The 16,445-nt window shown below is 45.6% G+C and overlaps 1 protein-coding gene across 2 annotated transcripts in view; it reads left to right on the top strand.

Moving 5' to 3' along the window:
• The first annotated feature begins 11,810 nt into the window (after positions 1–11,810).
• The window catches only part of Fsd2 (fibronectin type III and SPRY domain containing 2), a 29,866-nt gene continuing 25,231 nt past the window's right edge, over positions 11,811–16,445 (top strand). For both annotated transcript variants that reach the window (XM_055623466.1, XM_055623465.1), the window contains exons 1-2: positions 11,811–12,440; positions 12,797–12,892. In XM_055623466.1, coding sequence (XP_055479441.1) covers positions 11,811–12,440; positions 12,797–12,892 — 726 coding nt within the window. The remainder of the gene's footprint in view (positions 12,441–12,796; positions 12,893–16,445) is intronic.

Below are 16,445 nucleotides of genomic sequence, written 5' to 3'. Positions count from 1 at the left end.
AAGGTGTTAAGTCATTACCCAACTCAAGTTGGAGAAATAGCCTTAAAGGGTGTTCAATCAGCCCTGACTCATTTTGGCTGTGAGCCAGCATCTATTTTTGTGCCATACACCGCTCATCAAGTAGGGGTGTTATGTGCCACTTTGGATGTGTGGGCAATTCTTCGCTGCACCTTTACTGGTAATATAGATAATCATTATCCTAAACATCCATTGTTGCACTTCTCTTTAACTAATGCATTTATTTTTCCAAGAGTTACACAAAGCCAACCTATTGTAGGGGCTATTGATGTGTTTACTGATGGCTCAAAAAATGGCATAGGGAGTTATGTTGTGGGTGGACAATCATTTCAAAAGCAGTTTTCATTTTCCTCCCCACAATTGGTTGAATGTGCAGTAGTGGCTGAAGTTCTAAGGAACTTCTCTCAGCCCTTAAATATTGTTTCTGACTCACACTATGTGGTGGGAGCAGTAAAAATTCTAGAGACAGTGGGATCGATTCCTTCTAAAAGTACTGTGGCAATATTATTTGATGAGATACAACATATTATTAGGAATAGAGCAAATCCTTTCTTCATACAGCATATGAGAGCTCATACTTTGTTGCCTGGACCTATGACAAGAGCTAATGATTTAGCAGACAAGGCTACCAGAGCAATTTGTCTTGCATTAAATCCTGTAAAAAATGCCACCTCCTTTCATGAATTGTATCATGTTCCAGCTGATACGCTCAGGCTGAGATTTGGCGTCTCTCGCGCAGAAGCTCGGGAGATAGTTTTAAAATGCGCCAGTTGCGCGGAGTTTCGGCCATCACCCAACATTGGAGTCAACCCCAGAGGTCTTAAGCCATTACATATTTGGCAGATGGATGTTACTCATGTTCCTGCCTTTGGCAGACTTAAATATGTACATGTATCTGTTGATACATGCTCAGGAGTGATTCATGCCACTCCCCTGTCAGGAGAAAAAACGGCTCATGTCATTACCCACTGTCTGGAGGCCTGGGCAGCCTGGGGCAAGCCACGTCAGCTAAAAACTGATAATGGCCCTGCTTATGTATCTAAGGTTTTTCAACAGTTCTGCCAAAAAATGGAAGTTCATCATGTAACAGGATTGCCTTATAATCCACAAGGGCAAGGCATGGTAGAACGGGCAAATGGTGTTTTAAAGACTTATGTGCAAAAACAGAAGGGGGGACTCTGCCCCATTACAATGGGACAGAAAGCAACCATATCCCTTGCTTTATTTACTTTAAATTTTTTGAAATTGGATTCGTGTGGGCGGTCTGCTGCAGACAGACATGCTGACCATGCCTCCTCAAATGAGCTGGTAAAATGGAAAGATGTGCTTGATAATCAATGGAAAGGACCGGATCCTATTTTAATAAGATCCAGGGGAGCTGTTTGTGTTTTCCCACAGGACCAAGAAAATCCGATTTGGGTTCCAGCGCGGCTGACCAGAGTGGTCAAGCAAGATGAGCCTGATCTTAACCCTGATCCTGATCTTGAGCGGAGTGCAGATGGACCTGAAGGTGGAGACCCAGGAGATCCGCTGGGGGATCCTATCAACATTCCCACGACCAATGCCAGTCATGTATGATGCACAAGTCTTCCCCCGTTTCTTTACCACCAATGACTCCATTGGGCTACCATATTTGCCAATGTCTCAGGACATAGCCCCTATACCAGACAACAACACCCAGCCAAATAACGGCAGTCTTTGTTTTACAACCAACCAGACTCATGCTGACTCATGTATAAAGCTAGGAAAATTTTCTTATGCCAAGTTAGAAAAAGAGACCATCAGGAATCGTACATCTTCAGCTAATGCTACGGTCCTTTTTGGATGGTGGCCACAGCACGGTTCATCTTATGGGAGCAATGAACGAAAGCACCAACCTCAGTACGCCCCCTTCTGCACTGGCCGGCATGCGGACTCTTCAATTATTTTCCCATGGACGGGCTGTCAGAGTCGCAGAGCGCATCTGCTCGAAAATGGACTCTTTACCTTTTCACCCTTGGAAGGGTATGGAAATTACACCGAAATGAGTCCCTGGAATTACCCCACCAATCCCTTTAATATTTGGCTGCTGTGTGGTGTTGGTGGCAGTTGCACAGATCTCTCACCCATGGTCACCATTTTGGGTGGAGCGACAGCTACTACCACTCTGCTTGCAAATGTCAGACCTGGATCCATATCCGCGACGGAATTAGGAGGACTAAAGTCGGTGGAGCCCACCCCAGTTTGTGTTTGGCCTCCATTTGTTTGGACAGTTTGTAATTATACTGGATGTTTTTATGCTCTGTGTTGGAATGCTAGTGAGTATGACTTGGCTACTGTAGCCCGCATGCCCCGTTTTCTGCCTATTCCAGTGAGGACTAGTAGTTCTTTGGCCCTATTTCGTCAAAAGCGTGATTTTGGTATCACCGCAGCAATAGTGGCTATTATAGCCACTGCGGCGGTTGGAGCCTCCCTGACTATATCAGCCTTAGCATTAAATGGCCAGGTTGCCACGGCTCATACCCTCAATAATTTGTCAGCATCAGTTAGTGAAGCGATAGATATACAGGCTTCCATGAACAATCAGTTAAAGGGAGGATTAATGATAGTTAATCAACGTATTGATTTGGTTCAAGAACAGCTAGAGATTTTGTGGCAGCTGGCTCAGTTGGGATGTGAAACTACATTACCAGGAATTTGTGTAACTTCTGTTCCATATAACAGGTTTACTAGGGCTGCAAATTTATCCATAGAATTGTCTCGTTTGCTGCAATCTAATTGGTCCGCCGAATTTGATGAGACAATAAGAAAATTACGCCTAGCAATTGTTCAAATTAATTCCACTCGCCTAGACGTTTCCATTACTCAAGGATTGTTTAATTGGGTGTCCTCCGCCCTCTCCTATTTTAAGGAGTGGGTTGGAGTGGGAATGTTTGGAGTAACCCTGTTTGCAGGACTGCTCCTCTGTTTTTGGTTGCTCTGCAGATTCAAGAGACAACAACATCTTAAAAATGTGGCCATGGTGCAGGCTATGCTGGCTGTGGAACAGGGGGCATCCCCCCAAGTTTGGCTTAACTTGCTCAACCGTTGAGACTCTGTCTAGAACTTATGGCACCCCTGAAGGGCACAGGTTCCCATTGCACCGGGATGCTGTTCTGGACAGACCTCTGCACTCCCCAGGGCTCGGGTTCCCATTGCACGGGGCTAAGGGTGCAGAGGGTCTCCTACACTGTGTAAACTCCTTGATCGCTGATGCTGTTGGCTCAGCAGGCTGATCGGTGACCTCATGGTGTGTTAATTTTTCTGGTTGAAATGGCCTTTAATTAATAAAAAAGGGGGAGATGTCGGGAGCCGCTCCCGCCACTACAAGGTGGCGCCGGTCTCCTGCTTCCTGGTTCTTCTTGCCAGCATTGCTTTGGCGGGAGCGGTTCCCGCCAAAGGCTTTGCGATCTGCGCATGTGCCACCTTATGCTAATGTAGGCTTATGTGGTCCTCCAATTAGGGATCATATGCTAATCAGGTTTTGTGTGGAGCACCAATCACAGACGAACACGTCGCCTTGACTGGCTATTTAAGCAGAGCACAACCCGGGGTCTGGGTCCTTCCTTCACCATCTGCTAAAAGAGCTGTAACAATAAAGTTGTTGCTGGACACTCCTCGGTTGCCGCGTCATCCTTATCGGCGAAGGCTGCGCGCGACACATTCTTACTTTAGACAAGCTATTTTTTTAAAATATCCCTTGCTTTCTCCCTTGCTTTTCAGACAACATAAAAACTTTCATCAAAATCCTTTCTATCCTGACATGATCCTGTGGGAGCCCAGCATCCATGATTTATTTTTATAGGCAAAGCAAAAACAAGTTACATTAATACAAAAAGAAGTTCTAAAACTGCAGTCATCTTAGATTCTAAGAACAACAGACAGATCCATAAACATCTTTATGATATAAGCAAATCCATAATATAAATGAACCTGGAAGAATAGGTCACACACACCCCAAAAAAGGTAATTATGTATGATGAAGGATCTGCACCCTTCAGCACAAGTAATTTACTACCTGAGTTAACACAACCTGTTGGGAAGAACCTTGAGATCAGGGCCACGTAAGCCGCACCTTGATCAAGACTGCTTGATTATGCATATTTCTTTTAAAAATGCAATTTATTCATGGGAGAGGAGTCTTTGCCTATTTGAGCTCTACATAGAGCCTTTATGCTGAGATACCAAGTTTTGAGCTTCCTTCAGATTCAAACTGAAATTATTGTCTTCCTCATATCTGATCGGTTGGCCTTCACCATATCGGCCCTCCTAGGCCTTCAATTTGCTAACTACACAAACCTCCATAATCATATGAGCCGATTCCTCAAAGTAAATCTTTCTGCTATATAAATATCCTGTTGGTTTATTCCCTCTAAAGAACCTTGACGTTAATACAGTGTGTGTGTGTGTGTGTGTGTGTGTGTGTGTGTGTGTGTGTGTGTGTACATGTGCACAGGTAGGAAAACATGGAATGATATGTTATATTTTTTCCATTTCTGGATATGTCGTGGGCATAGCCACATTAAAGAAATGTAGGCATGAAGCTGAGGCTGTGACTTGGTGCTAAAGACATGCTTCTCATGGGCCCTGGCTTCAGCCTCCTAAGCAATAGGCATCTGCATCATTGTTTCTAACATTTGTAAATATTGAGTTGACTGTGTCACAGTTACCTAATGAATCATATATTGATAAAAACAGATTCATTTCCATTTGCCCACTATCTAACCAATACTGTGTGGACTGAAGGTAGCTCAGCGGTACAACATGTGCCAGTATCCTTCAGACCTTAGGTTAACCCTCCAGCCCTGCCCACACCAAAACACAACAGCAGGAAGTGGGGAAAATCTTGTCTATCCTTCTTTATGTGTTTTTTCTTTTAACTTTTTGTTTTATTTGTTTGAGATGGGGTCTGTCTATATAACTCTGGCTGGCCTTGAACTCCAGGGATCCTCCTGCCTCAGACTCCCAAATGCTCAGATTACAAGTGACCATGAACTACCAGGTCCAGATAATGTTTTTATTTGTTTCTAATGTTTTGGGCTATATTGAAGTGATAGTATTATAAAACAGCTCAAACAATAAATGCGAAATTCCCAGATCAAATAACCATGTACAGACTTTCAAAGGAAATCATTTTCCCTAGTCCCAAACTCCGTACACATCTCAGCCAACTTCTACAATGTCAGAATGGCCATCCTGAAGACATGGAGCTTCACTTAGCACTTTACCCTTTCACTACCAATTAAATTATGCATACACACCACACGCAAATAAAAATGGGACAGATTTGGAACTAGAGAAACAATTAGCTTTATGTCCTCTCTCTCTAGACAAGAGATACTCGGATCTGAGAGTGATAAAGGCCCCACAGCCCAGTGTCAGCACCTGCTGTGGCGGCCACTCAGACAGACAGCTAATCGCCTCCAGTCCAGCCCACTGCTCAGAGTGTGGGGAGGAGAGGGCTACCTCGCTCCCTCTCCTGAGACAGGCTTCCTGACAAAGAGACCAAGCAACCAAAGAGAGAAGACAGTGATGTTGGATGAAGCAGGTTTGGCTTTTGAACAAAGCTATAGAACTGGACTTCAGTTGCTGACATTGAAAGACCTAAAACTGTGTGTCACCTAAGAAGGAACAGAAATCACAAGCCCTACTGGATCCTCATTCAGAGAGAGGGGAACAGTTTCCACACTGCAAAGGATGATGGGAGAGAAGAGAAGTTGCCTTTGATTGCCTCAGAGCTGTTCGCACAAAACACTCTGAAAAAACGCAGGTGGAAGGCACATAGCCCAGGACGGTCAGGCATCTCTGTTCTGGCCTGGCCATGACAGCTCTAGCCCTCTACGTGTGACCAGCCAAATGAGTACTGGGTCTCAACCCCCCGAAGTAAGTGAAGCACCTCAGAGCACAGCATGTGACCTCTCCCGGTGATACTTGAGTGGCAAGGCTGCTGTGGCAGATCTATATTTGGACTGTCACTCATGGCAGGCCTGCTGCTATTTGTGGTGGAAGCTAGCTCATATTACTGTCCAACTTTGGCACCCCGCTTCCCAGATAATGCAGAGGTCACCAGGAAGGGGAGCTGGCTGGACAGAGATTCAATTTTCCAGAAGAAATCTAGGACCTTGGAGTTAAAAGACGCATTTATGGGCTTTTAAATGAGCAGGCAAGTTTGGGGATAATTACATTATTGTAATGTAAACTGTATTATCTCACTGTAATAACAGCCACTATGTTAATGGGCCATCTTTCCTTTAGCTGGAAAGAGATATCATGGGACAGTACAAATGTAATTACATCTGATTGGGTCAATGTTTTCTATGCCTTCTTGAACTTGCAAGAATTCATATTGTTTGGAGATGATACCAGGCATGAAAAGTCTCCTAATATTGTGGCAAGGTTGACAATTTTTGACCTGTGTCTTTCGGGTGTTTTTAGTACAGAGCCCATTTGCTAAAACACTTTGGAGCTCTAAACACAGCTATCATCTGGCTACAGTATTGGGTTGATAAATACTTTTGAATTTTAATCTACCACTGCATTCTGAAAACTCTTGGTTTCCACGCTTTGATTCAAACACTGAAATCAGTATTTTGCTGCTGTTTTCTGTGTATGCTGCACACAGCCCGCTCCTGAGGAAAGCCTTGGAGTCCGTGCTGGGCCTGGGAAACTGCTCAGAAACATGTTATCATACTATACAGCTAACACTGAAAGGGAAATTTTCTTTAGCTGTACTTCCAGGATTACTAGAAGCTGCATAGATGAGCTTTCATTATTATATGCAAAATGATGTCCCTGCCATCACGGTCTCACCTCTAGGGAATTATCTTCGGTAGATTCTTAGATGTAGCAGGGATTCTTGAAGGAAAAGAGAGAGAGCGGCGACTTTTCCAATCAAGCATAAAGATACATCACATGCACACATAAGACTGAAACAAATGTCTTCTTTTAAAAAGATTCTTTTCAATTATGTGGCTATGTGTGTGTGCATGTGGACGTGTGGACACGAGCGCAGGTCCCCGTGGAAGCCAAAGGTATCAGAGCCTGGCCGAGCTGGAATTAAAGGCAGCCCAGAGTGTGTGCTAGGAATCACCCCGGATCCTCCGGATCCTCCGCAAGAGCAGTAAGCACGAATAAGCGCTGAGGCAGCGCTCCAGTTCCTGTGCAGCTTTTTTTTTTTTTTTTTTTTTTTTTTTAAAGCTGGGCTGTTACGGCAGAGAGATGCAGTCTCCTAACATGTACAGTAATGACTGCGGTTTACTGCTTTGCTCCCCTAAACCTTCATTTCATACTTTAAAAAATGGCAGTTTGTCGTCAGCGTTTCCCCTGCCCCCATTCTGACTCCATTAAGAAAATGAAGGAGACTTAAGAGGTGCAGGAGCAGAGGGGAGCAGTGTGCTGGAGCCTGTGCTGCACAGCTCATGCTTCGCTGCTGAGCAGGCGGACCAGGTGGCATTCACGCTCAGAGCGGCTGTGCTGGCGAGGACGGGGGTGCGCTTATTCGCTTACGTGTTAAAGGACTCTCAGTCTGCTTGCTGGCTATCTTTCCTGTGGCTCAATTTGGTACCATGAGCTCTAGCTCCGAGTTGAAAATGTTTATCGTCAGGATGTCTGTGTAATACAGAATTCTTCCCCCACTTCTCTGTCTCTCTCTGTCTCTGTCTCTCTCTCTGTTCTCTCTCTCTCTTTCTCTCTCTCTCTCTCTCTCTCACACACACACATGCACAGAGAGGTGCAAGTGTTATTTTTAGAGAGCCTATCCCAATGCATAGGAAGCCTGAGGCTGGAACTCGGCTCTCACTGGGTGGTGACTAGCTGTCAGCTCACTAGATACAGAGAAGCCCAGACAAATCCTGGTTAAATTGATCATAAAGAGGCCCCTTGCCCCTCTCCACCCCCCCACCCCCCCAAAAAACCCTCAGTTTTGACATATTAAAATCTAGAAATTGAATTAGGGGCCCTTCAATCCTGTAATACCACAACCTCTGCCTGGGCTACTGGGGTGTTTTTTTTTTTTTTTTTTTTTGTGGAGAGCAGTGATCTCATTCTGCAGTGTCTCCAGATGAGTTTGAGGGCGCTCAGCCTCGGTGCCCTCTCCATCATCAGCTGCTCTCATGGGTCAAATGTTCCTAGAGCATCCAATTCCACATTGCTATGGTCCTCAGTCTCCATAGGTGTCCACGTAGGAAGCTTCTAAACTGGCCCAGGTGGAAGATGCTGGTCTAAATGATAATAGTGGTAACAACAGGAACAGAAACAAAAGTGTGTTTATTGACAGCTTAATCTGAGCTTTGCAATATATAGAACAGTTCACAGACCTACGTCCTTGCATCTAAATGCCAAAAGAGATAGTAGCTAATTAATAAGCCTGCTTTAAAGTCTATGAAAGTGAAGTCTGGAGAACTGGTTTCACAATGGCACACTGTTAGGCTATCTTAGAGTCAAAATATAAGCTCAAAGGTATCTGAATCCAGAGGTCAATGGCCGTGGGGAGGGGAAGGGGGCGTGTCAGGGGGAATATTATCTACAAATTCCATGCCCGGAGCCGATATTCATATTAACTTGCTATTCGTGATACCAACCAGTTCAGCTCTGCTTTGAAGGCTGGTGGGGGCAAGTGTCACACTATTAATGAGTGGTTAGAATGGCTGGTCTTCAGGAAGGCTGTGGCAGGTACTGGCTGGGCAGGGGAGCAGAGAAGGAAGTGAGAAGCGTTTACCAGGAAGAAGCTGGGTGAGATTTAACTGGAAGACACTGAGAGGAGACGAAGGAAGTCCATTAGTGACAGTGTGTGTGTCACCACTCTGAGAGTGGAAAGCCAGGGAATGGGGATTGTGCCAGGAGTCCAAAAGAGCTGAGGCTGGCCAGTGATGGAGTTTCCAGAATTCAAGATGGCTGACCATGCTTCTGAGTTCCTTACCAGGCAGGGACACCCAGCAACAAGAGCCATGGGTCCCACACTCAGAAGACTGGAGAAGAGGCGGCTTCAAGGACTGTTTCTGCCTACAGAGCGGCACTCGGGTGTGACATTGGAGCCTCAGGGGGAAACTGTCATTTTAGTCTATGGGACCAGAGGCTGGGCTTAAGGGAGAAGAAGAGACCTGGGGTACCAGGAAAGAAGGAAGGCAGCATCGCTGAGAAGCCATGGCCCGGGGCCAGATGGGGTGATAATCATTTATTTGATTGTCTGGAGCATCCTCAAGAGTAGGACCCATGTCGCACTCCTTGTGTCTGGCATCTGGTGTTGTCCTGTTCTCTGGAGCCTACAATTTTCCAGCCCCAGGAACAGTCAATGCTCAGACAAATGAGGCCCAGTGCCATAGGCCAGACACATGGTGAGGTCAGCAGGGCTGGCGAAAGACCCCTCAGATGGTAACTCTGAGAATGCAGACATCCTGGTCATTCCACATTGCCCTAAAAGGCAGGGGTGCCGGAACTTCTGAACCTCTGGAGTGATGTAGGGTCTTACCTCATTCTGGAAGCTGAAGCAGCAGCCAGGGGCCGAGGTAGAGTAAAGATAGGCTACATCTAAAGCCTAGGCTTCCTGCTGCTGCCGTCTGAGATACGGCCCCTGGGGAAGCCATGTGCTCATCCTCTTGTGTTTCATTTCTGGATTTCTGGTCCTCTTCTTCCTTCTCTCCCTCCTCCTCCACGATGCCAAATCAGAGCTCACAGCAGGAATTAGCAGGAAGAGCTTATTTTCATGCAGTGGGAATGCCTGATTATCGGGGCAGTCAGACATTCAGGACTGAGACAACAGGACTCAGTGCCTCCTGGAAGAGACTTTGAATTGTTCCGTTGAGAACCATCCACTATAATAAGGACTGAACTGACCCAGGTTGGATCATGACGAGAGGGACCACAGTTGAATTTCCACAGCTGGGAGGCAATTTGGGCCTTGGAAGCCACCGAAGGGAGATAGACTTACACACGTAGGCAATGCGCATGTCAACCTGTAGGCAGTGTGGAGCCTTCAGAGACGCGTTGTACAAAAAATATGCATGTCGGACTTGGGAGCTGTTTTTTTTTCCTTATTTTCTTATAATCACAAGTCTCTAACAGTAAGCTCCTTTTTTCTGCTGAATCAAGATACCGCCATAATTTTTAGTTGAATGTCAGCAGAAAGAGCATGTACAACATTACAATTTTTGTAAGTAATTTAAATGAAAACTTTTGCGTTTGGGGATCGGTGTGTGTGTGTGTGTGTGTGTGTGTGTGTGTGTGTGTGTGTGTGTTTATAAGGGCGAGTGTACATGTACACATGTTCCTGTTATTGACGTCAGTTTTCTTCATTGATCGCTCTCCCCTTATTTTTTTTTGTGGCAGAGACTGTCGCTGATGCTGGAGCTCATCAATTGGGTTAGTCTAGCCGATCAATGAGCTCCAGGGATCTGCCTGTCTCTGTCTCTTCCCCACTTCCTAGGGCTGGGTTACAGACAGGTGCAGCTGTACCTGGCTTCTACACGATCCCAACTCCAGTCCCCACGCTGGCGTGGTGGTCACTTTACCAACTGGGCCATCTCTCCAGCCAAAAAAACGCGGCTTTTAATGAAGTGGATGAGACTTTGTTTGCTTAAAAAAAAAAAAAAAGCTCATACCCAAGTTTGAAAATTACATGTCCTAGAATGCAACGGAAGTGGGAATGAATTTGTATTTTTGTTTTTTATTTTGTCCCTGTGAGCAGCATGGACATGCTTGCCTATGTAGGTAGATGAGAAGGGAAGCAATTTATAACAATGTCATTCTATTCCTTCAGCTCTTTCTACAATGTATGTCAAAATTACATAATGAGCTATCATGAACATTTATTTTAAATAATATATCAACTGACAACTTGATTAGATCCTCTTGCAATTTTGTTGGAAGCAAAGAGCTAGAAAGCACTTACCATGAAAAAATTTTTTTCTTACCCATTCATTAATGTCACTCACTCTCAGCATTAATACCCAGTACTCCAAACTGTCCTTTCATCTAGTCCCCTGGAGGCTTTATTAAATTCCCAAGCAATGAAATCCTACTGTACAATGCAATATTCAGAATGAACAGGAAGTATATTTTTTGCTTTTATGAGAAGAGAAGGGCTATTGAGAAAAGAGAACTTCAGATGCTGGCTAATTCCCAGGCAAAGCAGCTCTGAGAAAAACTAAATGCTAACCTGAGGATCTAAAAGCTGATAACGCTTCATAATATCCGTACCGGCATTCCCCGTGGAAAGCCCCATGCACACATGAGCCTCGGTGTGGAAATCAGTGTTATCCATGCCATCTTTTGAAGGCGCCTGAGTATGAACAAAAGGGGGAGAGAACGGTACGGTAACGGAAAGATTATTTTTAGGCTGGGATCATGCATACTATTATTTCGTAACAAATTATTCCACCACTCGATGATCTAAGGTAATCAGTAGCCATCATCTTGCGCGGTTTGTGAGGGCCGCAGATGGAGAAGAAGTCACGGGGTGGCTCTAGCTCGGGGCGGTGCTCCTGACGTGGCTTTCTCCAGCACTGTCTCCACCTCCCCTTGCTCTCCAGCCAGGCTTGGGTCACCTAGGTCTCTGTGTGGTTTTGATGAGCAACTGCAGGTCAGCTCCAGCCTGGACAATTTTGTGAAATTGTTTGCCATGAGGTGGGTTGTGAGCCTAACTTCTTGGATGAGATCTGAGCCCATGCAACCCCACGCTCAGCCGCTGCGATTCCCTTCTTGGAAACTGATGCCCATCTCTTCCATATCCTAGGATTCAGAATATCCGCTGACTGACTGAGCAGGATTGTTCTGTGTCAATGGAGGAGGAAGCAGGGAAGGAGCCAGGGATGGGCAGGCCAACAGCCCCCAAAGATTTCCACTTTTATAACATGGACCTGTATGACTCTGAAGATAGACTGCAACTCTTCCCAGAAGAAAGCAGCAGGATCAGGGGAGAATTGACCCAAGCTGAACTGACCAATGAGCCAAGGGGGACAGGGGACAGTAAGAATCTTCAGAAGGAAGTAGACGAGCTTGTCCATCTATACGGGTTTGAAGATGACCATGAGTTGGGGGATGAGTTTGTGGATGAACACAGACTGGGAACTCTGGGGTACCCTTCTTATGGGATGAGGAGGAGAGACCTACCCAGGGAGCAGAGAGACTGGGGGCTTAGTGGGGATGCAGCTGAGGCTGAGGACCTGGGCTATGGAGGGCAAAGCTTTCCTGACCAATGCCAAGACCTTCGGGAAGCCTACAGGTACACACATGGCCGTGCCAGCGAGGAGTATGAATGCTATGTCATCCCAGAGGAGGAGGATGAAGAAGAGCCTGCTGATGTCTTCTGTGTCACTTGCAAAACTCCAGTAAGAACGGTTGAGAAGGATTTTGATCTACACAAGGAACATGAAGTAACCCCAATCAACAAAGCATTGGAAAATGCCAAGGTAACAGGTCTCCTTCCATCTTTGCCTAGAGAGTGTATGTGTGTCTCAGGGATGTGGGTAGGAAATAGATCCTAAATGCCTCTGTGAGGATGGAAGGGGGGCCTGGAGAGATGGCTCAGCAGTTAAGAGGTCTGGGGTTCAGTTCCCAGCATCCACCTGTTGGCTCACACCGTCTCTAACAGCAGTCCCAGGGGATCTGATGGCCTCCCTATTGGCCTCCGTGGTGACCAGGAGCACACATGCTCTATGGACATACGCATGCGTACAGCCATATACACACACATTTTTTTTTTAATTTAAGAAAGACAGGGCCAAACATAGCATTAATATCTTATTTGTTCTGCTCTTTTCCACAGGATGAAATTCACAAAAATATGTGCAAATTGGAGCAGCAGATTATTGAGATGGAAAATTTCGCTAGCCACCTGGAGGAAGTGTTCATTACTGTGGAGGTGAGAGTGTGCTTGGTGGTTTAGCTTCCGTATGTGGCCGCATCTAGCAGCTGCTCCTACGGAGCTACAGAAGCCACTTCTTAGAATGTGAGGTGTCATCTGCCCCCTCCCCTTAGCTGTCCGTAGACCTTTTACGACCCCTGGGCAGCCACAGAGGTGCCTGCCTGCCCTACGATGTTCTCTATGACCTCCAGGTGGGAGAGGCTAGTGTGTGTTATCTCTAAGCCTACTACACATGGGATGTATCAAAGCAAGTGCATGATACATGTTTCTGTTGTTTGTTTGGTTTGGTTTTTCAAAACAGGGCTTCTCTGTGTGTCCTCGGATATTATGGAACTCGCACTGTAGACCAAGCTGGCCTCAAACTCAGAGATCTGCCTACCTCTGCCACTCAAGTGCTGGGATTAAAGGCGTGCGCCAACACTACCTGGATTTATAAAGGTTTATTGCATTAATAAATAAAGCAGAAACTTTCCAATCAAAGTGCCAGCTGCATGGGGTATCGTTTTTTTGTTTTGTTTTTGTTTTTTATCCTAACAGTGATGCCTCCGTGGTGGCAGCATTCGGATGATGAAGTGGACAGTTTTCCTCTGTCCTTGGAGCTGATGTGGGGCGGGGAGGACATGTGTGCGTGCTTGTGTGCACCTGTGTTGCAAGTGCACGTGGACACGTGTGTTCGCACATGTGAGAACCAGAGGTCTAGTTGGGGTGTCTTCCTCAGACACTCTGTACCTCATTTTTGGAGGCTGGGTCCATCAGTGGAATTGGAGTTCTCTCATTTGGCTAGTCTGGCTGGCCAGCAAAACCTGGACTTTCCCCCTGTCTCCGCTGCCCTCAGTGTTGGGATTATATATGCTCACTGCTGCGCCTGGCTTTTTACGTGGGTGCTGGGGACCCTAATTCAGGCCTTCCTGTTCGCATGGCAAGCACTTTGTCAACTGAGCCACTTCCCCAAGCCCCTGTCCTCGGTAGGCTTTTGTTTGTTTGTTTGATTGGCTGATTGGTTTCCCCACCTTCCTGCTTTCAGTCTCACCCTGAGACTCCCGTGGGTACTATCTGCTGTCCTGCTGTATAATCACACATAGTTGTTGCCTCGTACCGGGAGCTTTCAATTGTAGGTATTTGGGATACCTATCATGTCACTGTATCCAATCAGGTGTGAGCAATCAAAGTTTTCCTCCCCTTTGAAAATGTTTATTGTGCATATTCATTCTACCTGGTGTTATGTTGCATAGGCACGTTTTCGGACACATAGATAATGTGTGTTGAGCATATTCCCCCAACTCCACTTCCCTCTTTTCTCTCTCCCATTCCTCTCCCCTTAGTACCATCTGTTCCCTAGACACTTTCATGCCATATGTACATACATGGTTTTATGAATCTATGTAAAGTTTAGGAACAACAAATAAGAGAGAATATAGGATATTTGTCTTTTGAGACATGCTTAATTTATTTAATTCTGAGACATGCTTAATAATTGTATTATCTTCAGGAGCATTCATCTTCCTGCAAGCAATTCCAGTGTGTATATATACATTTTCCTTACCCATCCCTCTGTTGATGGACACTTATGTTAGTTCCATAACTTAGCTATAATGAATAGCTGCAATAAGCATGGATGACCAAGTGTCTGTGGACCAAATGGGAGAGGTATTTTCAGTTTGGAGGGAAACCTTGCACTGATTTCCATGGCGTCTGGACTAGTTTACATCCCCAACAGCGGTGCATTCGGATTCTCTTTTGTCCACACACTCAGCAGCATTTCCTTGGCAAACAGGTTTTAGTTTTTCCACATAGCAACACTCCCACTCCTGCTGGTTATCATTCCTCCAACACAGACACACTTCTAGTTGCGCGAGGCTTATACAGATGAGTACCTGTGCTGTTCCTTTTCACTTGGCCATTTTGTAGGCTTTCTGTCAAGACTGGTAAGAACTTAGAATTCCAAGATCGGTGGATTCTGGGCTAAGTGTGCCCAGATTCTTGGTGTCTCATTCAAAAGTGAAATAAAACCCACACAAATTTCCAAGTAGCAAGAACATTTACTCAAAGCAGAATGATAGAAGCGATCAGAAATACACTGTTAATATTGACAGCAAAGCTGGGTGTGGTGGGAATCCCTCTAATTCCAGCAGAGGCAGAGGCAGAGGCAGAGGCAGAGGCAGAGGCAGAGGCAGAGGCAGAGGCAGAGGCAGAGGCAGAGGCAGAGGCAGAGGCAGAGGCAGAGGCAGAGGCAGAGGCAAGCAGATCTCTGTGAGTTCTAGGTCAGCCTGGTCTACATAGTAAGCCCCAGGGCAACACAGAGAGACCCTGTCTCAAAACAAACAAACAAACAAAAACCAAAATATTGACAACAAGACACATGAGTGAGAGTACTGAGGGGCCCTGATTATTGTTTGGGGGTTCACTTTATGGGCTTCAAAAAGAGAAGTTTGGTAATTAGGGTTATAATTTACTATTTTGATTGACAGGCTTTGAGTGTGTGAACCTTAATCACTGCCTGTGTCCCTTCCCAGGACATATCTGATTTTAACCATTATGTATGTCCAAATATGTGTATGCATAAGATGATAATTCAGAAGTCCTCTCTCCTCTCCAAAAGCTCACTTTGAGGACATAATTTAACCTACTATGCTTGCAACCAAATCCAGTCTATGCCAGATCAGCTCATTGTCCATAGCCCTGGATTGTGTTCTAGGATGTGTTTGAATGAAAATGGGGTGTTATCAAGGTATTGCTAAGAAGAATGACTATTTCTATTGTTTAAAGCACATATACATGCAGCTCTGTGCAAATAGGGGTCCTGGGTTGCTAAAAGGTTGCTAGGTGCTTTGCTTAGAGTTTGGGTGGGTTGGGGTGGTACAGAGACCAAGACAAATGAAGTCCACAGTTCTAAGCTGTTCTTTATGCCTGCATTGCCTCAAAATGGACTTTTCATCCGTTAATGCCCCTCTCTTCCTGTCCTGACATGGAAGAATGTGAGTTCTTCATCCGTGGACCAGGACTACTGAACTGAAAGCTGCTCTTATTTGCCCAGTGGCCATACAGTCCCCTAGAGCCACAAAGAACAATGGCAATTCCTCTGTCCCTGCCAGCTTACTTGAAAACTCTAAGACAGGCATCCTTCACCCTCAGCCTTAAACAGAGAGAGAGATGTCCCACTATTCCAGTGAAAGCCCTTCTACTTCCAAGCACAAGAAAGGAGAAGGGATAAGAGTGAGAGCCAGGCATGGTGGCACAAGCCTTTAATCCCAGCACTCAGGAAGGCAGAGGCAGGAGGATCGCTGTGAGTTTGAGGCCAGCCTGGTCTACAAATCGAGTCCAGGACAGCCAAGGATACACAGAGAAAACCTGTCTCAAAAAAAAAAGAAAGAAAGAAAAAGAAAAGAGAAAGGAAGGAAGGAAGGAAGGAAGGAAGGAAGGAAGGAAGGAAGGAAGGAGAAAGAAAGAAAAGAAAGAAAGAAAGGAAGGAAGGAAGGAAGGAAGGAAGGAAGGAAGGAAGGAAGAAAGAAAGAAAGAAAGAAAGAAAGAAAGAAAGAAAGAAAGAAAGAAA

Source organism: Psammomys obesus, unplaced genomic scaffold (assembly GCF_907164565.1).
Source record: "Psammomys obesus unplaced genomic scaffold, mPsaObe1.curated_primary_1811, whole genome shotgun sequence".
Lineage (NCBI taxonomy): Eukaryota > Metazoa > Chordata > Mammalia > Rodentia > Muridae > Psammomys > Psammomys obesus.
This window is presented reverse-complemented; position numbering and strand designations above follow the sequence as displayed.